The 27,282-nt window shown below is 39.2% G+C and overlaps 2 protein-coding genes across 2 annotated transcripts in view; one reads left to right on the top strand and one right to left on the bottom strand.

The window, feature by feature from the left end:
* The window catches only part of LOC308089991 (platelet-derived growth factor receptor beta-like), a 376,796-nt gene that overhangs the window by 30,441 nt on the left and 319,073 nt on the right, over nt 1–27,282 (top strand). The window lies entirely within an intron of this gene.
* On the bottom strand, nt 10,674–26,642 carry LOC308090435 (transmembrane protein 120A-A-like). The gene is made up of 12 exons (XM_080435616.1): nt 26,466–26,642; nt 21,223–21,341; nt 20,403–20,534; nt 19,712–19,771; nt 19,521–19,616; nt 18,285–18,374; nt 17,594–17,659; nt 16,907–16,968; nt 16,132–16,224; nt 15,053–15,117; nt 14,855–14,923; nt 10,674–13,283 (listed from the first exon to the last, which is right to left on the bottom strand). The coding sequence occupies exons 1-12, from the start codon at nt 26,541–26,543 to the stop codon at nt 13,170–13,172; spliced, it is 1,044 nt and encodes a 347-aa protein (XP_080291742.1). The 5' UTR covers nt 26,544–26,642; the 3' UTR covers nt 10,674–13,169.

Here is a 27,282-nt window from a genome sequence, read left to right on the forward strand (position 1 = left end):
AGTTGTACATTGTGTTTGTTCAGTGGAGACGTGTATTACCTGTAAATGCTCAGTGGGAGGTGGGGGGATGGTTTCTTTGCTGCAGGGCTGTATGTTCTGAGGTCATTGTATTCTAACGGGGCAAATTGTGTCCCGCTTAATTTTCCGTTGGATTTGACCAAATTGACCATCTGTCATACAAGAAGAGACAAGGTGAGGGGGAGTGGTGCTGTTGACCTAGTCTCAGTCAGGAGGTTGGTCTCCGCGTGCCTTACAGTGGAATATGCTTATTATGTGTCAATGACATTGGCGGTGCTTCAGAGGGCATGGGTGCCTGGCCGGGGTCAGGGACGTGTCTATAGATGTGTACAGTACGGGTTATTTTAGGGGTACAGTCTTTAAAAAGAACCTTGACTGACAGTCGGCAATTTGTTGTGTCATCAGTGTTTGATGATGAATATGTTTTCTTCCCTTTGGTCTCCTTATTTGTCCTTGAGGTTTTGACAATTCATCTACTTTTGACAGCACGAAAGTTTTGCTCTCATCTCCCCTTAACACTAAAAACATATGTGGCATGCTCATCAGAAGTACATATTATTGTATTGTATACATCACTCATTCTAACGTATCTAATCCTATGTTGTGACTGGTGGAGACACACACACACACACACACACACACACACACACACACACACACACACACACACGCACACGCACACGCACACGCACACGCACACGCACACACACGCACACGCACACGCACACGCACACGCACACACACACACACACAGAGAGAGAGTTTGTTGTCTGTTGACATAAATTACATATACTGTGTGTGTGTGTGTGTGTGTGTGTGTGTGTGTGTGTGTGTGTGTGTGTGTGTGTGTGTGTGTGTGTGTGTGTGTGTGTGTGTGTGTGTGTGCGTGTGTGTGTGCTTGCGTGGATGGATCTGGTGTCTCGGAACACTGAGGATAAACAAGACTCAAGAGTCTAAAAGCCCTGCTGGATGTGCCTAGAGGCTGTGCTGCTCTTTACACCCAACCAGATAGTATGTTGGCTAAAGGGTGGCGCTAGAAATGCCACGTAGTCACTCACCACAATCTTGTTTGTTCATCTTGCAATCTGCCTTATAGATTATTAGATTACGAGATATCCTGTGTGCAAACTTGACATTTTGGCTTGATGGTGGCAGTAGAGGAAGGGCCATGGGGTCACTCAAACATTTAGCATGAATTGGGGTTTGGGGCCATGGAGTTACAGATCCGTAACGGTCCATTTGGACCTCTGGTGGTCCCCGAACCCGATGTTGAGGACCAGTAAAATAAAGTAAAAATCACCAAAGTAGAGGGCAAGCAAATCAACTTCTATGTATCATTTTTTTTTCCTGCTACGTTGCTATAGGAACATGCGCATGGCCCAAACTCCCAGAAAGGCAGAATCCATGTAATCATCTGCAGTGTGGGGGGAAGTCCTGCTAGAGGGTTATTCCCAAAGAGCCATGTTGAATAAAGATGAGTTCTCCTCTTTTTTTTTTTTCACTTTCTGTAGGCCGCGGAGGCTATGTTCTGAAACCCTCCACACACGCCCTCAGATCTCCTGCGTGCATTCATTAAAGAGGTGGATGTGATCATGTTCCTATCTGATTAAATATGCATGTTTAATTCTCATCATAGTTCATAATTCAAGAAGTTAAGTTGGCGCTGTAGAGGGCTTCATTTTTCAACGAAAAGTAATGATGATGGTGATGGATATCAGAGATCTGTTTTTCTGCTTAACCAGCAACATCCATGGAAGCGAATGGACACATTATTGATCAATTGTCCTCCTCTAATTGTCTGTATAATGCGGTCCATGTAGGTTTAACCAAAGGAAGAGTATCCAGAGGGGTCATTGATTATCCAGATGTGTCCATTGTTAGCACCGACTGACTCTGCATCCTAAAGCACGATTTATATTTGATCATACAACGGTGTCACGTGCTGAAAATAGCCAATCTATGAGCTTTTTATTCTCTGTGGTACGTACGACTGAGCATGAATTAGGCATTAGCCTGTGATTGTTAGCAACAGATAACAGATAAGAATGTCTAGAACCACTGTTGACTCTAGCAGTGGCTCAACTTAAGCCAACTATATAGCCTATTAAGATGTCAATTCCAAGGCCAACTTAAAAACTGGTTCCCAGAGTGAAAAAGAAAAGCGAGTAGCCTAACTGCTGTCTTCATTGTGATCACAGTTTCATATCTGGCTTTTATACAACTTCAGCAATGTTCTACGTTTTTTCTCCCCCAATTTAACTGTGAGATGTTGAAAATATGAAAGCCTATCACAGTTTAAATTTGAAACGAAGTAGTACTGTATCCCTCTGTGCTTCTTGGCACCAGGGCTCATTAACAGCCATGTGGAACTGAACGGCGTGTCCTGAATGTCCTTGATGTACTAGCGCAGAGACACAGACCTGCTCATGATGTCATGGATTTGAGGCTGGTTCAACCCCCCCTACCCGTCTTACGTTTTGCATACTGTAATGAAACAGGTATGGTTTGAAATACTCTTTAACCTCACACAAGAGTTTAATAATGAAAAAATCTGACAGAAAAATAACCCTTTTTATATTCATCAAAATACAAATTAAACAATGAATTTATCTTAGTTTTTTTTTGCTTTGTTTTCCCCCCCCTTTTTTATCCCTTTAATTTAGTAGTTTAACTTCGTTTAAGGTAAACCTACCTTCTAATAAGAGTAATGTTTTGCTCACTGGATATGATTATTATTAAGACCTAACTTATGGGTTGGGTAGGTATATGTCTTCTTTTTTTTAATTTTATTTTTACATAAAATCAAATAAAAAAGTCACCAGTAAACAACACATCATAGTATATTTTACCAACATAACTCAAAACCTACTGTTGTTGTCTTGATCTTGATTATGCATTGTGTCACACAGGTAATAGCAGATCTACATATTTGTGCCACCATGAACACTTGAAAATGTTGTGTGTACGACAGGGATCCTGTATTGATTCAACTCTACAGTCAAGGACTATGTAGAAACGGCCATTGATTAGGCTTGTTAGGTGTGCAACACGATGTGCATCCAGTGGTGAAAAGTAACTAAGTACATTTACTCAAGTACTGTATTTAAGTACAATTTTGAGGTATTTTTTACTTTACAGGAGTACTTCCAATTTTCAGTACTCCACTACATCTCAGAGGCAAATATTGTACTTTTACGCCACTACAATTATTTGAAAACTCTAGTTACTAGAACTAGGTTTTTATAGATTTTGATTATTACAAATCATATTATTACATATTAACCACTTCAGCCCTTACATTTCGTCCATTTGAAAATAGCCGATCTACAAGCTCACAATGTGTCGCGATGCAACGCATTGTGAGCGTGTAGATCTGCTATTCTGCCAAAGATTTGTATACATTTTATACATTTGAAAAGTTGTGAAATGGGACATTCTGCATAATGAGTACTTTCTACTTTTGGTACCTTAAGTAAATTTTTTATTTTTACTTTTACTTGTAACAGAGTATTTCTACATCACAGTATTGATACTTTTACTTAAGTAAAAATGTGAGTACTTCTTCCACCACTGTGTGCATCCAAGTATAAATCAGGCATAAGTCCCCAGCCTCCACACATGTAGCACAGCATCTAGGCTCCTCCTACCAGGATGTCAGTCTTGATCTTTGAGAAGCACTCTGGCTGAACAACACGATCAAACATCTGTCTCTCCTGCAACATTATGTCAAATTGCCATGGTTACATTTGTAGCTATTTTCCTATTGGTGGATCCTAACACCAACCGCTCAAAGCAAATTACTTTTAACTAGAAAAAGTGCTCCTCGGAGCACAGGTCTCCGCCAGGTCAGGTAAGTTATTGTGGCCTCCTGGTGGCGCTATAATAGGCCAATGTGAAAAGGGTGGCATTTCTTCCTCGGCCTAGTGGGAATGTGCGTGCAAATTTTCACGGAAATCGCACGCCGCGTTCATGATTTCAGACATTTTGTTCAAAACGGACCAATCCTGCAAACTTTGGAAGTCAACCTTAGTCAATCAGGATGGAATATGAAATATCGGACAGATGCGTCTTGATCACATGACTATAGAGATACTGTGTACCGATTTGTGTGATGTTTGGATAAAATCTGAAGGATTAATATCCAAAAATGTATTTGACATAAGTCGGCCTCCTGGTGGCGCTGTAAAAAGCAGATGTGAAAAATGCAGTGCAGATGTTTTTCCTTGGCCTCTAGGGAGTAGGCGTGCAAAGTTTCACGCAGATCGGTGCAGTTATAGTTAAAAATGCAAATCGGCCTGTTATAGCGCCACCATGAGGCTGATGTGAAAAGTTTTAAGTGCCATTTCTTCCTCGGCCTAGTGGGAATGTGCGTGTGCAATTTTATGCAAATGGCAAGCTGCGTTCATGATTTGAGGCAGTTTGTTCAAAACGGACCAATCCTGCAAACTTTGGATGGTAACCTTAGCCAATGAGGATGGAATATGGGAAATCGGACAGATCAGGGTTGATCACATGACTATAGAGATACTGTGTACCGATTTGCATGAGGTTTGGTTAAAAACTGTAGGAGTAATGGGAAAAAATGGGTTTTGCACAAATTGGCCTCCTGGTGGCGCTATAACAGGCCCATGTGAAAAATTTGAGGCAGAGGTTCTGAATTGGCATCCAGGGAGTGTGTGTGCACAGTTTCACGGAGACAATTAGGGGAAACTTTTTAGTCCTATAGCATAGCACCAGTTGTACCGATCCACTGCTGCAAATGCGTCAAACTTCCAAAGCCATTAATTAACGCTGGGCCACTGTGTGGAGTTAACTTCTGCTCTACTAAGGCAGCATCTTCAGTGAATGGGTCCTACTCATGCATTTTGTGTTTGAAGCAGAGCTTAAAAGGTGTAGTGGAATGATGGGATTTGTACATTATGGTGCATTCAACCAGTTCAGGAATAAGAGTTAAATTAAGCCATGCTGAAAATTAAACAAATGCATCTGGGGGAGTACAAGCCCATGTCTGCAACAGCTTCTCTTGTTTTGTCACTTGATTGTGACTCTGAACCATTAAACCAAAACTTAATCAATCTGCCCAGCCGTCCGCAATCGTGACCATGGCCTTGATTGTGACCTTGACCTTTGACCCTTTTGACCCAAAAGTGTATCATCTCTTTGGGGCAGCCTACTGATCATTCCCGCAAAGTGTCATGAAAATCCTCCCATCCCAAACAGTCAGACCTTGATTGTGACCCTAACCTTTGACCTTTTCAACCCAATTGTTGCATAATGCATAATCAACCACACTTATCACATCTCCTCCTGTTCATTTATGTGATCCTCCCTTAAGAGTATACAGTATGCATAAATGAGGGAGGCACACTTTGCAGTGAATTATTATTATTAGCTTTTAGCATAGCCACATTTTTCCCCCCCTTTTGCTCCCAAATTAGTCATGCCAATTCACAAATTCCCCACACATATCTGTGTAATCTTGTCACTGCTATACCCTTACGGGCTCACCTGCCAGTGAGGAGCCCACACCGGGAGGATGCAGCGTGTGTGGAGAAACACCCTACTCCTCCCGTTCAACACTCCCTGCCGACCAGCTCAAAAGAATCGCTAGTGCAGCAACATAGATCGCCTTCCCCGACCGGCTTCTCTCCCGCGAACAAGACCAACTGTGTTCTTATGGGCGCTCGGCCACCCAGAGGCCCTGTGGACAATTCTAACCCGTAGCGTAGTGGTCAAAAAGTGGTCAAAAAGTGGTCAAAAAGTATTCACATTTTTTACTTAAGTAAAAGTATTAATACTGCAATGTAGAAATACTCTGTTACAAGTAAAAGTCCGGAATTCTAAATTTACTTGAGTAAAATTGCAAAAGTATTGGTATCAAAATGTACTTAAAGTAGGCCTACCAAAAGTAGAAAGCACTCATTATGCAGAAGGTCCCATTTCACAAGTTTTCAAATGTATAACATCTTTTGAAAATAGCCGATCTACAAGCTCACAATGCTTCGCACCGCGACGCATTGTGTGCTTGTAGATCGGCTATTTTCAAATGGCCAAAATGTATATGGGGCTGAAGTGGGTAATGTATGTTTTGCAATAATAATACAAATCTACAAAGTAACTAAAGTTTTCAAGTAATTGTAGTGGAGTACAATAAAAAAAGTAAAAGTACAATATTTGCCTCTGATACAGTATGTAGTGGAGTAGAAGTAAAAGTACTGAAAATTGGAAATACTCCAGGAAAGTAAAAAAAATTGCAAAAATTTTTACGTAAGTACAGTACAGTACAGTACTTGAGTAAATGTACTTAGTTACCTTCCACCACTGGTGCACAGGAACTTTATCACTGAGCCACCCTGAGCGCTTGAGAGCTTTCTATGTATGTGCAGGACAGTGATCCTGTATTGATTCAACTTCACAGTCAAGGCATGTAGGGTCTGTCATTGATTAGGCTTGTTAAAATACCAGCTATAAACTGAAGAGTCATTCTGCACAGCAGATAAGGTTGCCAGGGACGCTGTGTATAGTACATTCAGGGGAAGCATGCTAAACACACACACACACACACACACACACACACACACACACACACACACACACACACACACACACACACACACACACACACACACACACACACACACACGCACACGTACATATTAATATATAATTAATATACAAACATATGAATGAACATTTTATGATGGCAATTTTATAAACAATTTTATTTTTACCATTTTGAACCCTATAACCCTAAAGCCTGAGAACTCAAAGAAAAATGTTAGAAAAATAAAACAACTGCTCTTGTGAGGACCAGGAGAATTGTACTCACAATACGTCTATTTCTCACATTGTAGGCTACTATACTTGTGGGGACAACTGGCCCTTAGCACACGCACGCACGCACACACTACCCGGGCCACCCAATTCTCTTCAGCCGCGGCTCCGAAATGCTTTTATCATGGAGCAGTGCAGTCTGTTTCTCATGCATTACTTTTAATCAGCCTCCCCCAGATGGAAGCTCATCAGCGTTTGCCCTGCTGCCATCCTGCTCACTAAAGACAGCAGGCCTGTTCCCTCACTCCCCCTCCACCACTGACGTTACAGGAGGCTGGGAGGGAAGGTGGGCTGAGATAAGAGTTTATTCTTCTGAATCCCGGGGGGGGTGGGGGGGGGGTGGAGGTGTGCACTGATGTGAGGGGGCGATGAGAATGAACGGGGAGGAGGAGGAGAAAGGAGATTGAGGAGTTCTGGAGGTGAGGTAGATTGGGACTGGGAGCCTGGAGGGAGACTGGGGAGGAGAGGGAGGTTTAGGCCACCGTTTCCCCAACGTCAGGACGTGAGAGTATAGCCTACAGTTCTGCTGTTAGGAAGGACCCAGTCAGGAGGAGATTTTATTGAAATTGGATCTGACCTCTCTTTATAAAGGCAAGATGGTCACGCAAGGTGACATGATGTGAGCTTATAGATCAGCAATTTTTTTACAGAATGTTCGTCCCCCAAGAATAGGTGGTAAGAACAGTCTTCAAAAGAGCTATTTCTCTTTAGTCATTTTCAATGCAAGTAATCTTCCTTCTACTTGAGTAATACGTCAAGTAAGTAACAGTACTTATACTTGAGTAGGATGTTTTACTCAAGCCCCCCCTTCCTACAGTCTCCTGATGTGCAGAGGGCTGTGGCTCCGTCACTTCCATCCCCAATTCCTTGGGCTCCCTTCTTGACGGCCCCCGCTGCTCTGGCTCTAATGAGAAAGATGAAAGGTTCACAAGCAGAGGAGTACACCCCCCCCCCTCCGACCCCCACCTCCCCGCCCGGCCCCTCACTTTTCTCTCTATTCCGTTTTTATTCAGCCCAGACTCTCTCTCTCTGCTTCAGCCCTCCAGCTCTATACCACTACACAAAAAAGAAAAGAAGAATCCCAAATGTTTTTTTCCCCTCTTTGGTGAGAGTGGGGGGAGGTTTGCTTCAGTAGCACAGCTCAGCCTGGTTTTCTTTTTCAAAATGTTTAGTTATTCTTCCCTCTGATCTTCCATGCCATTTTCTCTCAATTTCTTGCACCAGTTTATTGTCTTTATATGTGCGCTGCTGTTGGGGTGCAGCTACTGTACGGCAAATCAAAAACCCATGACTGTGTTTCAATAATAAATCTTAGACACGGCACAAGAGAGAAAAGAATGTTTCAGGCCACCAAACACACGGACAAAAGCCATAACATATAAGGAAAAAGCGATATACCTGTACATCATGTGTTTCATTATGGGTATACAAAGAACACATTCAAATGTGTTGCTGCACTGGAATTATTTTTAATTCAAATATTTTCATAATCGCACTTGATCTAATAATAATTGCACAGAAAATGGGATGGGATAACTGGTGGTAACCCACACAGTAAAAATGTACCCATACTGTAACTCTCAGAGTTACAGTAACACCCCATATTTTACTGTGTATTCATAACACTCTACTCTCTCTCCCCCGCCCACTCTCTCTCTCCTGTGTTATCAAATAAAAAGAAATCAGAGAAATAACCTTCAAAATGTCCATCACATATTCACAACCCCCACCCTTAAATTCATGAAGCCATGACTGTGGTTCATGATCTAAGCCAGTGATTCAACCCTTTTTAATTTCAAGGACCTGCAGTTTGACCTGCATTAAGCCACGTCCCCCATTTATTATTGTTATTATTATTATTATTATTATTATTATCATCATTATTATCATCATTATTATTTTCTAGGGCCCCAATCTAGACTCTAATCCTCAGTGTTAATTTAGCTCTGAGTGTACAAATGGAACCATAGTGGTTCCATTTTACACACTCTCTGATTTATAGACCTGCTGGAAGCCTCCCAAGGACCCCTGGGGGTCCCTGGACCTCAAGTTGAGAACCTCTTGTCTAAACTACAGAACCTCCTTATCATTGGACCACAGCACACACAGGACCAGCTTATACTGAAGAGATTTCAATCACAGAAATCAAATGATAGAAATTCCATTTGGGATTAATTATGGATCACAATGAATGTACAAATGAGTAGCCTACAAAAGTGGGGGGAAAAGAAAAGAAAGAAAGACTTTGAATTAGCTGAAATATGATCATGTTTGTCAAATGCGTTTTTAATGTAAGATCTAGGTAAATTAAAATCTTAAAGATGTGCTTCAAAAGAATGGGATTAATTATTTATTTAATAATTTTGCCATCTATCCACCATGCTTAACTTCATGGTGCACCTATGCAAAGCTATCGCCCCCATTGCTGCTATAGGACTAGGCTTATCTTTGCTTTTATTATCTTAATCTTTTCTTATTAGTGCATTATGTTTATATTTATTATTGCTCTTATTGTTTGTGTCCATTTTATTGACTTTACAAGTGCATTTCGCTGCTTTATTGTACCTGTAATGACAATTAAACCTTCTTGATACACACTTCTGCCATCTTGTGGAGGGTATGGGGGAACACAGTTCATCCAAAGCCAGCGTGAGTAGGCCTACAAATGAATGCCAATGATAAAATGCTGGATCAGAATAGCTTAAAGGAGTAGTTCGCCCAAAAAATGACTTATTTTCTATCAATTACACACCCCATGAAGCATTGAATTCATGGAGATGTTTTAGTTTTTGTCGCATTCCTAAGCCAATCATTTGATTACCGGCGGAAAGATGCCAATGTATCCGGTAGGAGACTCAAAAGTCTCCTACCGGAAAAACAAATCTCCATGAATTCAAGGCTTCATGGGGTGTGTAATTGATAGAAAATAAGATTTTTTTGGGGTTAACTATTCCTTTAACAAGATTCAAACCCGTTCCCCTGAAGTTGTTCATGCATCACCTTAGTTGTTTTAAAAGCGCATGATTGTGATGAAGTTTAGGAGAGAGACATCAGACAATAACCAGCAACAGTAACTGCTCCTGAGTGCCCATGCACTAAAAAACAACTGTGAACTCAATTGTTTCCTCCTCCCGACAAACCCAATGGAGGACTGACCTTCTTATAATGTTCTGTTTCACTGATATATTAAACATCCTTTTACACTTCCTTTCAGGTCATGCGTCTTATGTCCTCCTCAAGTGATCCGCTCTTTGATCACAGGAATTGTCTTTGGCAGGAGGAACATGGTTCTTACTCCTTATATCAGCCGAGCAGCATAAACAGGTTTCTATTCTATTCTAAACGACTCCTGACCAGAGTTATGTGCTGTAGCTTGTTCTTAAAAATGCCCCCTTTCTGTAAAACCACTCTGGTCATTTCTCTACGACGCCCACACATAGAAGCTCCTTTGTGATTCTTCAAACATATCGTAACATTATTTGTGTCAAAGCTTGCTCTTTTACTGCGGTAATAAAACAGTAAAAGGATGGTATGGAGGAATACAGAAATTCTATCTGTTGGAACAGATAAGATTTTAAATTTTTCCATTTCCAGAGGAAAGCTAGCATCAGACACACATCAGCTCTCTGTGTGGACATATTATCCAAATCAACGCAATTGTTCAACGCAATTCTACATAATAAAGATAGGTCCGTTCAAACATGTGGCGGAAGATGCAGAATAATTGTAAATCACACCTTCTTGAGAGCATGGTTTTGTTTTATGTGGTGGATGCTTCAGGGCATCCATTTGCATGGAGTGTGCTTTTATAGAATGACAGTAATGACAATGACAGCCTCAGAACATAAAGTCAGCAATCAATCATTTTAATAACACTTTGAGATAGCCCATATGGGGTAGCTTGTGATCGTCCATTGCGGATGGCTCATAATATTTTCCCTTGGTAAGACATACTGTAGTGTACAACATACAGAAACCACTTTCAACCTGGTGTCCCTATTTTGGGCAAATAACATTTTCAAAGAGTTCTTTATTGTAATATTTTCTGTGAATATTTTCACAGTGTGTCACAATGTGACATGTTGTGAGCTTTCCGCATGTATATAGGATGTACGTGATTAAAATGCAGCATATGTCAAAGACAAACCATTGCGGCAGGCACTCTGCTGGGAATTTTACTATCCAGTGCGGAAAATACAGGGAAAGAAAATATTGCATTTATCTGGTAATATATACATTTTCACACACACACACACACACACACAAAGCGTTTGAGGTTTATCTAACAGAGGTTAAAGTTGGTTTTCTCAGAGATGATCAGAGTTCTATGATTGGTGCAGCAACAACCCTTAGAAAGAAGTAACTGTTTCTTTCATGATAATACACAATAAATAATAATATAACACAGTTCCCCTTGTGTCAAAATAAAGTAAATACCGACATAAAAACAGCAACCATTACCATAGAAGAAATATGTAAAGGCACTCCATGTGGGTTCCACAAATCTGCAGTACATAAATTACATAAACTAGACAGGGTGAATGTGAAATAGTGTGCCTACTGTAAGCAGGTACAGTATATCAGTGGCCACGTAATATGGCAACACACGAGGGGTATGAGGACAATACAAAAAAACATAACGCAAAATAAGAAGACAACATGTAAATGCAGTTGCACCAATGCTGGATTCACAGTGTCTTGTTCATTACAGTACATCCCTGAAAAGGAACCAGTTTGGGTGGTGTAATGATAAGACAGTGTTATATCAGGCAGGAGTAGATCAACGAATTGAGTTTTCAACCACGTCATATTTAGTCAATACAACAAACTCACTCCACAGATCCCAGCAACATAGCTAGGCTCAATGTATTGAGCCAACAGTAACGACACCGCTGTAACAGACGGTCACAAGGCCACTGGCAGGCACTGTGTTAAGAATTGCACTGCAGGAAACCTTCAAGGCGCCAACCCTCTGCTCAGTAAAAGTGAGGATATTTCAACATAATGGTGGTAGCTGATAATGGCTGGATTCTATTGAAATGGTATGATTGAGCAGTAAAATGTGATATAAAAAAATAATCCAAAGAAAAGATGTAAACACTAGGCGTACCAGAATTAGTAGTATCCAAGTACACATTTTGCAAAAGAAATCTCAGAAAGGCCTGTATACTGTATAATATTAGAAATGAACTCTCATATTACTTTTGTATTAACTCATTCACTGCCTAGAACGACTAAAACGACTTTTAATAATTTTTTTCTGATTTGACCCAAAGACCAAGGAGATATGATTTTTCGAAGATCTAGACTCCCATCCACTTCCTTGTTAACTTAAAACTTAAAAATTCTGTATCTCGGCTACTGAGTACTTTTTTCAATGAAAAAATCTCTGGCAGTGGGCAAACGCGGCCAGAAATAATTCAGGCAGTGAATGAGTTAACACATTAATGTGTTGATATACCTGCGCTCTCCCATTAGACTTTGCAATATGTTAGAAGTCAGCAAAACGAAACGGTGACCCAAAGGTGGCGCTAAAGGAAACGACATGGTGAGACCAAAAGCACTAGGGTTCACCCTCCGGGGAGCAGGAAGTTACAATGCAAATTAAATTGCAATGCAGCCAGTAGTTTTGGAGATATCTTGTAATATCTAAGTACCGGTAATGCAGGACAGACATTGCAATATAGCCCCAGTGCTAGCGGGGCTAAAAAACAACAGAACAGTTGTTTACTGCAACAACTGTATTAAGGGCGATCTATACTCAGTTGCGTGCTGGTATCGCATATCATAAATAGTCGATCAAGTTCACATAGATCTGATATTTTCAGTGCGCCACACTGGCGCACAACCAAAGAGTATATATCAGGGGTTACTCCGACATCTCTGTGATTCTCAGCTGTACAATTTAGATTCCCACTTCACCACAGCAGATAGGGAGCATAGGGCAGGCACATGTGGAGGACTCCGGCAGGATTCAATCCCAGACCAGCAGGGATAATAGGCGTGGTCCTGGAGGCGAGCACCTCCACCAGTATGCCATCCAGGCACTGGGCAACGGTCTAAAGCATACGATCTTTACATAGGAACCTGACAATACCATACCAGCCTCCTTTAAGTAGCAGGTACCATCTGAAAACGTCTGAAATACATGAGCTCACAGAAATGTAAACAGTCCACAAGGACAAACGTTCGTAAAATCAGACACATCACACGTCTAAAAAGAAAGTGCAATCACAATAACTTTGCACATATTCCATAATCCATAAATGGGCAGAAGTTTTCCTTTTGGTAACACTGTCTTGTTATCTATTGCAACCTTATAGGCTTTTTGGCTTGTCCTGGTTGTTCATGTACTTCTGGTAAACTACTCCCAGTGTAGTGAAGAAGTTCCCCATGAACAGCACCAGGTAGGAGCAGCCACACATCGCCACCTACAGTGCAGGATGAACACATACACTTTAGGGGTGCAACAGTCCATCCATCTAATCGATTTAATCTATTATGAAAAGAATATCGATAATTTAATAAAATGATCTATCCCTATTTTGGGCATTAAAAACAGCCGATGTACAAGCTAACAACGTGTTGCATCGTGACACGTTGTGAGATTGTAGATCTATTATTTACATTATCTTGGTGTAAAGTATAAAATAGGTTGAATATTTGATTCAGTAAAAAATCGATAGATTAATGGCTGAGAAAATAATCTCGTTATAGTTGCAGCCATAATGGACATTCAAGTGGAATACTGTTCAGACAGTTAGCATATGGAATTATGCCACCAGCTCACTGTTTGGACAGATAGTTTTAAGGAATCATTTTTTCAAGCCAACCATTTCTGTATCAGGGCCCACTGAAAAATCTCCAAAGTGTTCGCGGCCCACCCATCTGACCACTTGGACCGCCTGGACCACGTGCATTTTCAGAGCAAGTTTATTTTAATCTGACAATCGATTTTGTTCCGGCTTGGAACAATGGAACGAACGTAGTATACTTTAAGATTCACAATGAAAACTAATTTCTGTCAACATTTTAAAGAATAAAAACCATGACTTTCTATGTTTTTTTTTTTATATACAGCAAGCAGGCAGGCTCCATTAACTCAATGGTAAACATTTCAGCACTTGAGCAGGAAACCGGGTTCAAATCCGGGGTAGAAGAGGAAAGTTATTTAGCGCAGCGTTTACGTTTTATCATCATAAAAATCTTAGTGTTTTGCCAATTATTTGGGTGCCCACTTACAATATCCTCATGGCCCAGAGGTTGGGAAACACTGCTCTATTATGCTAGTTTATTTCATGTGTGGTAATCAACACTATTAAACACTATTAGGCACTGTGTAGAGAGTGATATTCTGGTATTTGTGCGTTACATGGTATTCAATTTAGTATTCTGAAGTTTTTTAATGCATACATACTAATACTGTATGCAAAATTAAACAACTAAAATTAGTCAGCGAAGATCTATATTTTAGATAGAGCAGTTCATGTGGAAATAATAGCCTGTTTACCTGTTCAGCAAATGACCCAGTGGATGGCAGTGTACTGCCCTCTACTGCTCAAGGGAGTAATTTCAGCCTCAAAAGCTCAACTAACAATAGTGAAGATTTGCTTTTGGAGGAAGATGCTATCAGTTTTGCTAGCATCCCTCCTTGAGTGTTTTGTGAGCAAATAAACTATATTCATGTTTCAACTGATGCCGAGTAGATCATGACAGGGTGAACTTTTGGGTGAACCATTTTTTTCAAATTACATGAATATTTTTTCAAATCTACATTTAATTTGGTGATTTAAAAAAAAATCACTTTTACGGAGATTGCACGTAACAGTTTTGCCAAATAGGATTTAAATGAACCCAAATGAGAATAATAATTACATCACAAACATTAAAGCATTATCCATTTTAAATTAAATGCATGCCCTAACGTGTTACTGTTGGCAGCCCTGCTGTAGTTATGTTATTCTAGCTGTTCCAAGTTTCCAGTGTATCGTGGTGCACATACCTGCCACTCCTTACACTCTGGAAGCTGAGCCATTCTGAACAGTGTTAGGCCACTGTAAAGCTGCCAGAACTGAAAGCACAAGTCCATTCTTAATCAAATTCCTTCCAATCTTTCACACGCATCAACTGTTAATGAGCAGCTGGAGGGTGGGGGTGGGGGTTTAGATGAGTAGACATTATTGCAATAGAAGACACTCACATGACCAAAGAACAGGAAGGGCAGGAGAAACGTCAAACCTCTCCACATCCATGATTGGAAACCCTCTGAACAAGAAAAGAGGAGAGGAGAGGTGAGGAGAATGTAATTATTTGTCCCAAGCTGGGCAATTTGTGTTACATCAAGTTCAGAGCATAGCAACATGTACCAAACAATGATGAAAACACACTCCATACAAGATCAGTGTCAACACCCCCCCCCCCCTCCAGGAAAATTGTTGATAACAGAAAAGGACATTTTACTCTATAAAACAAAATCATCAATCAGAAATTTAGACAGCTTCCTTAGACAGCCAGAGGAGAGGACAGGAGAGGAGAGGAGACACATTAGATGGACAATATCAGTCACCAGAACCAGGGACATGGTTAAAATGAAATGGAGTTTGCTTATTAAATAATCGAGTTTGAAGTTAAGTGGTCAGATGGGTGGGTGACACATGCGCAAATCGGTCTGATCCGCACCGCGGCCCGAACATCTTGTATTTCAAATGATCACATCTTGTATTTCAAATGATCACATCTTGTATTTCAAATGAGCACATCTTGTATTTCAAATGAGCACATCTTGTATTTCAAATGAGCACATCTTGTATTTCAAATGAGCCACAATTAGGATTTTGGTGACACTACGTTATGCTGTAATTATGTTTTGAATCAAAGTTCATTTGAACCTATCATTTGCTACATTGGTCAGACAAAAAACACCAACTCAAACTTGTTAATAATAAGAATAAAGCAATCCCCATATAAAAATACACTTTTTGGTGTGTGGTATCGATTTCTTTTCATAGGTTCTGATGGAAAGTTTCCAGCATTGTTAATTGGAAAGGATGCTGAATATGTATTGTTTGTATTTTTGCAGTGAAGGGATGGGATAATGAAGTGAATGCCTTAATATACCGTATATATTTATGTATTTTGGGGGATTAACTGAGTCTATGATGCAATGTTGGTAACGATTGACAAATAGAGAGGATGTCAAATTTATATATGGGGCAGTGGAATGGAATGTTTAAATAATGAATATAACAACATAAAAATATATGAAAACTATTAACTCACCAACTGTTAAGTCCATTGTGTGTCCTTCTCCCAGGGCTCTGAGTCTGTACAGACAACCACTCTGGTAGTAGTACTGGAGAAACTGAACAAAGCCTATTTAGTGATAAAGAACAAAGGACAAATAAGTATATTATTGAAGGATGTTACAATCAACTTGTTTTTCTCTCCAATAGTGATCAAAGTAATTTAATATAGTGTACTACCATCCAACATGTTTTTATAAACTGATTATTTGTTCTTTCACCACATAAACTTTCTCCCTGCATTATTTTTCATTCCACCCTGGCTCGGGAATTAGGATTTATACAAGTAGCCTATAATTCATGATGTCAGATGTTGAGAAGGTTTTGTTGACCGCACTCCTTCTTGGAGTGCGGTCAACAAAACCTTCTCAACATCTGACATATCAAAAAAGTGGAGCAATCACATAGTTTCCATGTAATATGCACTTTCAGAGCCCACCATGCAGACAATAACATGCCAAATGGCTTTAAATATTAGGCTGGAATTCAGACTTATTCGCTACGTTTATCTTTGGGATTTTTTCACTAAGCTCAGTGAAAAAAATCCAAATGACGAAGGTAGCGAATCAGTCTGCATTCCAGGCTAATTCAAAATAAACACATTAAATAACTGAACCTATGTTGGTTAACTGGAAAGTACAAGTACTACTAAAATGAGATGAAATCGCAAACCAAGTTAACAATGACACAGACAAAAATAAACATACAGTAGCTAAATCCTACTGGAAGCACCAGAGAGTAGTAGATCTTACTTTGATATAGATTGTATGCAAGGAACTGGTCCCTGAACATCTGATAAAGATCACCTTCAGGCCTGTGAAGACAGAGGAAAGATAAGTTACTCTGAACTTAAGTATATAACCCTTCGTTGACCACCACCACCAGGGTCCACCACCAGGGGTCTGTCCTTGGTCCCCTCCTTTTTTCCCCTCAACAAATCTCCTTGCCAAAAATAGCCTATACAAGCTCACAACTCATCGCACCACATTGTGAGCTTGAAGATCGTCTTTTTTCACAGAATGTCCACCTCTTTTATCAACTGATGGCAGACATGACTGACATGCCCACAATAGGGACGCTGGGGTTCATGTGGTTAATGTTTTGCATTTTTTTCTCAGGATAGTTCAGACTTAGATCTGTTGAAACCCTTTGGCCTTCCCTACTTTTACACCAGCACTACTACTTGTACTTCTACTTGTACTTGTGCTTCTGCTTTGTCTGAAGCCACTTGTTGCGTGTAATGTTGACATAAGTAATCTTGTAATATAATCTAATAGATTTATTGATTTCTATATTTTGTGAATGTCATTTATAGGCCAAAAGATTTTTTAAATGGTAGATCTACGGCTAATTTACAACACAACACAATCATGTGACAATGTATAAATCAGGCTTAAGTGGTTGAGGGTGGAAAAGCAAACATGGGTGAAATCACTCACCAAGTGAGCATGACCCCAGACAGGAACGTTGACAAATAGTGATGGAAAACCCACCAACCCTTAATCCTGAAATGACATAGAAGACACAGTCACAGACAGACAATCACTATGGACATTATGTATTCCGCTGCCCGCTGAGATGATAAAGGGCAAGATCTTTGACTTGAGAATGCCAGGTGGTTTGCAGAAACTACATCTGCAAAGTCTGCATGACTGGGTCTAATGGTGTTCAGTTCTGACTAAACATATGTTAGACATATTAGGTTTATGTGGTATGCGCTCATATAATAACTTCTGTCAAGTCAATCAGTAGACTAAAACATGATGACAAGTAAATGTCAAACAAATGCGATAATTCTTTCATTCGGCTCATAGAAAATTGACAGCAAGTAGTAACATCAACTCAGCGTGTGTTTTATTGAGTTGTTCCTGTGTGCAAGCATTAAGTCATTCTTGTTGTTATGTTTTAGCAGGGACATGCATTTTGAATATTTGGTGGTCATGCACATTATCATGTATCAAGTTATAATACCTGGAATACAACAAACTGCTTGTGTGTCATCTTAACGCTGTAGTTTGCAAGGCAAACATAAATGTAATTTAAAAGAACACACTTGTTACATTTGTTTGACATTTTCTGAATAATAGGGATGCTGGATACACAGTAGTTAACAAGATGGCAGAAACAGACCTTGATCCGTTACTGATGAGGACACTCTCTCTGATGGTCAGGGTGCAGTAGTACCACACCAACAGGAAGTTGAACAGAGCATCCAGGGTTCTGAAGACAAACAAATATAGTCACGAGGAGCAGAGTTCAGACAATCTGAAAAAGCATTCAACAAAAGCAGTCGAGATTGACAGCTAATTTAAATCCTGTAATGTCATGTCATGTAATTCAGCAATTATTACACAAGGTCTCCCATAACTGGTGTTACTGGTTTGCATTAATACAGCACTTTTTGTAAATTTTATCATTCCAACCACTGAAATGCGCTTTACAATGTACTTGACATTCACCAAGTCCAACACACCGCAACAGGGGAACATGATGTACACATTCACAGACCGACGGTGGAGGACAAGGCAATGTTAGGGGTTCAATGTCTTGCTCAAGGACACTTCGGCACACAGCCAGGAGGAGCTGTGGATCGGAACGGGTACCTTCCGGCTCCAAGCCGGCTTCTCCCCCTCCTAAGCCACTGCCGGCAATATATTTTCCCACGCAAATGGGGTTCACTTTTTTGTTGTTGTTACATAACATGTTTTATTCTCTTGGACCTTCAGTATTAAAAACATGTTATATAATTGCTATGTTTGGGGGTGAATCGGGGGCTGAAGGTAATTGATTCATAGAAAGACTAAGATATTAGACAACATATGATTTTTTTTAACTGTGTTTGCTGTATTTTGGGGCTGTAATAGTAACATGTTCGTTTACATTGGTAAAATTTGTAAACAGAGAAAAATAGATTTATTTATGATGTAATAAAGTTCCAAATGGCATATTTTCCATTTATGAAACATGTATGTGAAAGTATGTGAATACAACTGATATTTACATGTTCAAAACAAACACAGATAGGGTCTTCAAGTTGTGACAGACAAAAAGCACTGAATTATGATTATGCATCCATAAGGTCTCCGTCGGGTGGAAACCTCATATGTCCAAAACGAACACTGTAACTTTTAAGGATTCAAATTCAAAAGTAGCAAAAGCAGCAGATCTACAAGCTCAAAACGCTTCGCACTGCGTTTCGGGCTTGTAGATCTTCTACTTTTGATGCTTTTGTGTGATGCTGTAGTATGATCAAGTAGGGCGTTAATTTACGAAAAAAAATAGGTTTCTGCCCAACAGCAACGATAGCATGATGACAAAACTCAAATAGTGTGACTGCTAGGTATTTTCTTTGGCAGGAGCTTGTACCTGGAGCTGAACAAGAAACGACACGTGAAGGAAAACAGGAACAGGATAACGGTGAGGATTAATTTGAATTTCTCATATTCATCTTTGTAGGCAAATCTGTAGAAGAGAAGACATAAGACAGGCCGTTATGGTATGCGTTGGCCTTGTCATGCGTTGTGGTGTTATTTGAGTGAGCTAGTTTAGCAGCTTACTTGGATTGTTTGTTGAGGAGTGTAACGTTGACGTTTCCCAGAACCATACTGAGGTATAATCTGAACAGGGAAAAGCAAAGGAGCGAATCAATCAATCAATCACTTCATCACAATTGTATGTCATCATACTAAAATATTTTGCTGGAACACTTTTTTTAAAATGAACAAACAGTCATTAATGTCTTCACTGTTTTGTTTTGTTTAAATTAACCATTAGCTGACGCCTAAACGACCGGCTAGTCTTTCTGGGGGGCAAGACAATAATATACAGTACATTACATAACAGACAATGAAATAGACACATAAGATAGAATACACAAAAGAATATACTATAAAGCAATATCCAAAAAGAATGTATCACATAAGTGCCACACAGTTCCCATGTGGATCTTGGGATCCACACATAGGAATGTTGTGGCTCCAATGTGGATCTTGGACTTCATGTGGCCAGCCTGTGACAAATTTAGGTTAGACATCTGGCTCTGATCGGTCAAGTGGTTTTCAAGATCAGACACACAGACAGTCCCTCTTACAGACAGCTAGCCTGCTGCTGAGCCACGGCGTAAAAACCTGCAGGCCGTTTAGACATCGATCTACATTTTGCAATGCAAATGGTACGTCAACATCTAAACTATGGCTCGATGCAAATGTCATTTCAAGTGCAACTGAAATTCTATTTAAACAGACAAACCCATTCTTCTTTGGCAGGAAAGCTTCCATTTCGAAGAAGACATCTGGTCTGTCACCGATCGTCTCCAGGATTCCATCTATGGAATTAAGTTCCTCTGGACTTAATTCTTCTTTCTCATGGTCTTCTTTACATCTAAAAACAGAAAAGTGTGAAAAGATGATATATCATCATGAATATTACCAAGCGTTATAACCAGAAAGAAATGCAATATCCCAGAATACAGTACATAAAGTAAAGATACATACTATTTAAAATAATGTTGAACTTTGGTAGAACTTTGTGTTGTATACTGTAACTACCTGGCCGTGATATAAGAACACATTTTTTTGGTGTCTATTTGTTGATATATAATAAATAAAATAATACATATATTAAAAAAACCTACTTCTCGATTATTTGATTAAACTACATGATCTAGACTAAGTTGGTTATTGGTTGACCGTTCTAAATATCGGTTTCAATATCTATTTTCGGTTGATTGCTCAGCTCTACACCAGTGTACGATGAAGTATAAAATAGGGCTTAAAGGGATAGTTCACCCAAAACATTACTTACTTTCTATCAATTACAAACCCAAACCCCATGAAGCCTTGAAATCATGGAGATGTTTTTGTTTAAGACTCTGCCGATAATCGCCCGTCATCAAATTATTGGCTTAGGAATGTGACAAAAACAAAAGAATCTCCATGAATTCAAGGATTCCCATGGGGTGTGTAATTGATAGAAAAGAAAATACGATTTTTTGGGTGAACTACTCCTTTAAGTTGTTAAGCTGTAATAGACTGACAGAACAGAGAATGTGCTCAGTAAATATACTCACTCTTCTAATGACCCTGAAAGCTCTTTTAATTTCTTCCTCTGACGAGCGATGGCATTGGAGCAGTTATTTTGCAGTTTGGTGACCTCCTCAAGTTTCTGTCTATATAGACGATGAGTCTCCTACCGAGGAAAAGCACAAGCATAATATATTATGTACTGTATAAAACATTTTACACACAGTAATAATAAATCACCTTACCTACAGTATGTCCAGCCCATTTGGCAAGTAATAAAACAAATAAGGAGGTTGTGTTTTAAAGCTGTAGTTCTTGACTTATCTTAATGAATAAAACGTTTTTTTCCCCCAGTTTTCACATGTACAATTAAGCAATTAAATTACCAGCAGTTACACATTTTAAACAATGAATGAGTTTAGTAATGAATTAACAATACCTCAACTTAAAAATCCCTCCCACACCCACCCACCCACCACCTGTTGAATAACATGTTATTTTAACCAATCTGTATTAGACTCTATACAAATATAGACGCAGTTATTGTATTAACATACTCTATACCAGTGGTTCTCAAAAAATTTTGAGCCGAGGACCCCCAAATTGTTATGTATTTGGCCGCGGACCCCCCCCCCCCCCCCCCATTTCAAAATATTTTGTTCCAGGGACCGCAAAGATTTGAGTTACAAATGTTTGCTTTAAAAAAAAATATATACATATATATATATATATATATATATATATATATATATATATATATATATATATATATATATATATATATATTCACTCGGTGCCGCGCTATGAGCTTGTATATCTGCTATTTTTGAACAGCCAAAGTATAAAAGGTTAAAATGGTTAAAAGTATTGTGACGCTATATTAACACATTTTGCTGGAATCCCCCCAAGGACCCCTGGGGGTACGCGGACCCCACTTTGAGAACCAATCAACCACTGCATACTATATACTCCTATATATGCAGTGGTTGGAGGTGGTCTCCCTGCTCTTCCATTGAGACATTTAGAGCATGGTTTTGGGTAGGACAATATCTTCCCTGGTTAAACCTGGGAATTTTGTCTTGGATGAGTGGTAGATGTTTCCCACGTGGAAGAGAACCGGGTTTCATTCCCGGGTAGGAAATAAACGTATGGATTGCACCTTTAATCCATTAAATAGTAGACCTATTTATTTACTACACTTACTTAACTCTTTAACTGACAGAGTTTTTCAGAACATTTTCATCAAAGATCTAAATCATGGAATATTTTCATTACACGGCAGTCAATGAGTTAATTTGTTTTAGAATCTCTGAGCCACTGTGACATGCACAGACCCGATCAATAAATACTGTGCAACTAAAACGCATTTGTATACATTTTGGTCGCAAAACATCCGGCATGTGCAATCATTTCTCACATCTGACCAGCACTTCACTCCATACATACATGCTTAATACAGACATCTGAAGAAGTCAAATATGATATAGTATGTTGTTAAAGTGCTCAACATATCCTGCGTTTGGTAGGTTTTAATTCATACCACCAAACAGTGGTTCGGAACCCATTTTCATGGGTCGCAAGTAAATATCCCTTTTTTTTTTTTTTCATTTCCTACATTTATTATTTCAAAAAAAATTCATAAATAAAAATTTCTTAATAATGTTATAAACAAAAACATTGTAAAAGAAAAAACTTTTATTGTAAGTAGTGAAAATAGCCGATCTACAAGCTCACAAGACATCGCGATTGCGATGCATGGATTAAAGCAAAGTAAAATCTCAATTTTTTTTTGTTTCCAGGCCATTTCCTAATATGCAATTCATGAAACAGCATGAAAGGAACACACACACACACACGCGCGTTGTGTTTCATAAACAATTAGCACAATATGTATAATTATGATGTTTTGGTAGCTATACAACCAACCAGTTGAAGAAATTGCAGTTGATGCTAAAGTCAGCCATACTAGCCCTGAGAAAAAAAGGTCATTTAAAACAAAATGCCAGACACCAGAGGGTTAACCTTTGCTTTTATGAAATATCTGAGAGCATTAGGATTTTCTGGAGGATTGAACCACTTGTTTGACCAGTTTGACCACTTCAAGTACTCTTTAAGCTGACAAAAAAGTCATTTAAAACAAAATGCCAGACGGCAGAGGGTTAACCTTTGCTTTTATGAAATATCTGAGATCATAAGGATTTTCTGGAGGATTGAACCACTTGTTTGACCAGTTTGACCACTTCAAGTACTCTTTAAGCTTAAAATAGCGAATAACCGGAAATAGACAATCTACAAGCTTCAACACACGCAGTGCAATGCGTGGTAAGCTTGTAGATAGTCTATTTTCGGTGCATGACATGCTTCCATAGAAGACATGCTGACTTCTATGGAATCCAAATGACTGAAATCAGTCGTGGCGACTGAGAACTTGAATCCATGTGCGATGCCTTGTGAGCTTGTAGATCGGCTAGTTTCTCTCTGGTTTGGGTCCCAGGGAGATATCAAATTTCTCTTATTGGTCTCTAGCCAAAATGTTTGGGAACCGCTGGTCTAACAGGTATACACAGTTTTTTTGGTCTCGAGCCAAAATGTTTGGGAACCGCTGGTCTAACAGGTATACACTGTTTTAAAAAAACATTTTATGTATCACCTCCAGTAGATCATGACAGGATGACACATGTTAAAGCTTAACACGTTTAGCCTGTCATTTTCTCCAATCTGTATGTACAGTATGTTAATACTGTGGTTGTATTTTGTCTCCCTGCTCTTCGATTGAGACATTTAGATCGTGTCAAAGGTCATGTCTCACCTAGACACAGGATCTGACCCAAATTTTGACCTGAAGGTCAAGATTAAATGTATCCCCTGAGCAAGCAGGCAGGCTCTATTATGGTAAAACATTTTTAGCACTTAAGCAGGAAACCGGGTTCAAATCTGGGGTTGAAGAGGAAAGTTAAAGTGCAGCTTTAAGTTCTTTACTAAAAATCACATTGACGCATGCACTCCTAAAGCCTTAACAGTTAAGGATTTAGGAGCGCATACATCAGTGAGATTTTGTTGTCATATCTAGGGTTGCCCAGGGAAGCCCAGAAAAAGATGAAATCTCACTGTACAGTTTTTGTATGGGGAACATTAGCCAAAAATAGCCATTTACATTTGGTGTAAGTGGTTACAACCTGTGTATTATATATATGAGCAGTTTGAACTTGTAATATGTGTGTCATTGATTGATTACCAAAAAATAATTAACAAAGTGTGTCCCTTATCAGTTCAATAAGGGACACGTCTTTTAGTTTCCAAATAAAGGGAAGATTCCTCATTTCAAGGGACGGTTGGCAACTCTTCCAATGCAGCACGTTGTGGCTACATCTTGGGTTTCCCACAGAAAGCAGAAGTGGATTGCATTCACAAGGTATTGTTGTTGTCAAGACATTCCTGACATGACTGACATGTAATGACCGGTCCGCAACCCATGACACCACCAGATTGACAACACCACGTTGTCACTGCAACCAGTTATGTCAAAGGACATCTTCCACTAAATTCTTGTTTTGTGGAAGAGAGATAGGCCTATATATATATATATATATATATATATATATATATATATATATATATATATATATATATATATATAAAGGATATTATTGTATTTAGTGCTTTGTTTGGGAGTCATCATCACATAGAAGCAGTGGTGGAAAAAGTACTCAAATATTTTACTTGAGTAAAACTATCAATACTGTAATGTAGAAGTACTCTGTTACAAGTAAAAGTCCGGAATAAAAAAATTACTTGAGTAAAAGTACAAAAGTATTGGTATCAAAATGTACTTAAAGTACCAAAAGTAAAAGTACTAAAACGTTTGAAAATAGCCGATCTACAAGCTCACAACGTGTCTCGGATGCGTTGTGAGCTTGTAGATCTTCTATTTTCAACTAGCCTAGGTATAAAATGGGGCTAAAGTGGTTAATGTATGTTTTATAATGTAATTTATATCTGCAAAGTAACTAGTAACTAAAGTTTTCAAATAATTGTAGTGGAGTAAAAGTACAATATTTGTCCCTGAGACTTGGGAGTAAAATAGACAATTTGAAATACTCCAGTAAAGTAAAAGTACCTCAAAATTGTACTTAAGTACAATTACAGTACTTGAGTAAATGTACTTCAGTTACTTTATACCACTGCATAGAAGTTAAACTAGCAACAGTTGCAAATGGACATACAGTACAGAACTCATGCAACATTACATAATGATCCTGGCAAGGCGACATGCAGTTTGAGTGAATGAAACAGATCTGAGAGTATGAATCCAGCATCAAATCATTATGTTTTATACAGTAAGATAACCACTAGCATTCAGCAGTTTAATATCCAGGTCAGTTTTAATGAATGAACATATAGTTGAAGTGGTCCAGGCAGTCTGTAAAGTCCACAGTGTACTAACTCTCTTGCAAGGCAGACGTTTATTACAGCTGCTAGCGCAAGCAAATTGGTTACCCACCGAATTGTGTGACGAATTGGAGCAGTGGTGTAAACTAGTACAGTACTTGAGTACAATTTTGAGGTATTTTTACTTTACTGGAGTATTTCCAATGTCCAGTACTTGTACTTCTACTCCACTACATCTCAGAGGCAAATGTTATACTTTTACTCCACTACAATTATTTGAAAACTTTAGTTATTAGTTACTTTGAAGATATGGATTATTATTACAAAACATACATTACCCACTTCAGCCCTATTTAAACTTCGGCTGTTGGAAAATAGCCGATCTACAAGCTCGCACAATGCATTGCATCTAACGATGTTTAGACATAATGATAACTTGTGAAACATTCTGCATAATGAGTACTTTTACTTAAGTATATTTTGATGACAATACTGTTGTACTTTTACTCAAGTACATTTTGATTACCAGACTTTTTACTTGTAACACAGTAGTGTGTTTCTACATCTCATTGCAGTATTGATACTTTTACTCTTTTTTTTTGGATGTCATAACACCTGTAAGTAAACATTTTTTTTACTTTTTCCACCACTGCAGCAGACTATGTGACAAACACTGCTGTCTCGTAATAAGGGTTATTGGTCTCTCTCTCCGTGGACATGTTTTGCAATTTCTGACAAACAAACGTCGCTACCGAAATGATGCCTACAGTTCAGTATTGCAACACACAAGGATACAGGATTCGATAGGTCACCAAGTGCGGTGTATCATCGCCGCTCCCCAAACACACACACCCCTTTTAACACACATTGACACATAGTAACTAAAGCTGTTCTTCTTTACCTGGACCTGTTGGTAGTCCTTCTCTATGTCCTCCCAGTCGGCGAGACATTCTGTTAAACCGCTAGGGCTGAACAGCATTCTTAAATGTTTTAATGTATTTTAATGCTGTGTTTAAGGATAAAAACTCTGAGCAGCGACTGTAACTGCAGCAACAGTTGAGTCAGGCTGCACGTACTATCTGTGCTCTGCAATGTTGCCAGATTTTCTGAGAGAAATAAGCAACCAGGTATAATAGCCCTGATACCATACATGACTCCCACATCATGACAGACGACCGTCGTGTGTGATCCATGGCTACCACCAGGTCTAGGAAACCAAGCAAGGCACTGCACGGTAAACATCATATCAACGGGTAGAAAATAATAACATGAACAGTAAACAGTCTGGGGGAGGGGGAGGGCAGTTCCGAATTGTTTGTAATTTGGGGGTCCATGACATGAAAACATTTTAGAACCACTGGTTGAAGTAATGTAAACATTGTAAAGCAAGCCCAAACAAGCAACTTTAGAAACAAGCCAAAAAACAGCAACAACCAATATCTACAAGCAACTTTACAGAAAAACAAGCCCAAAGTCGCTCACAATAAGCGGACATGGCAACACTAGTGCGCTGCTGCGCGTATGATGACCTCACTACTACTTTACGCCAGAGCCTTGGAGGCTGCGTCTCAGCCAATCAGCGGCAGGTATCAACGGTTGATCTATAAATAACCGAAACGATTATTTTTTTTATCAACAAAAAGTAAATATGGACATAATATTACAAGAAAACAGGAAATAAGAATGTTACAAAAAATACTCGAGGTTTTAACATGGAC

This window comes from Gymnoscopelus braueri (genome assembly GCF_963280865.1).
Source record: "Gymnoscopelus braueri genome assembly, chromosome: 8".
NCBI classification, from domain to species: domain Eukaryota; kingdom Metazoa; phylum Chordata; class Actinopteri; order Myctophiformes; family Myctophidae; genus Gymnoscopelus; species Gymnoscopelus braueri.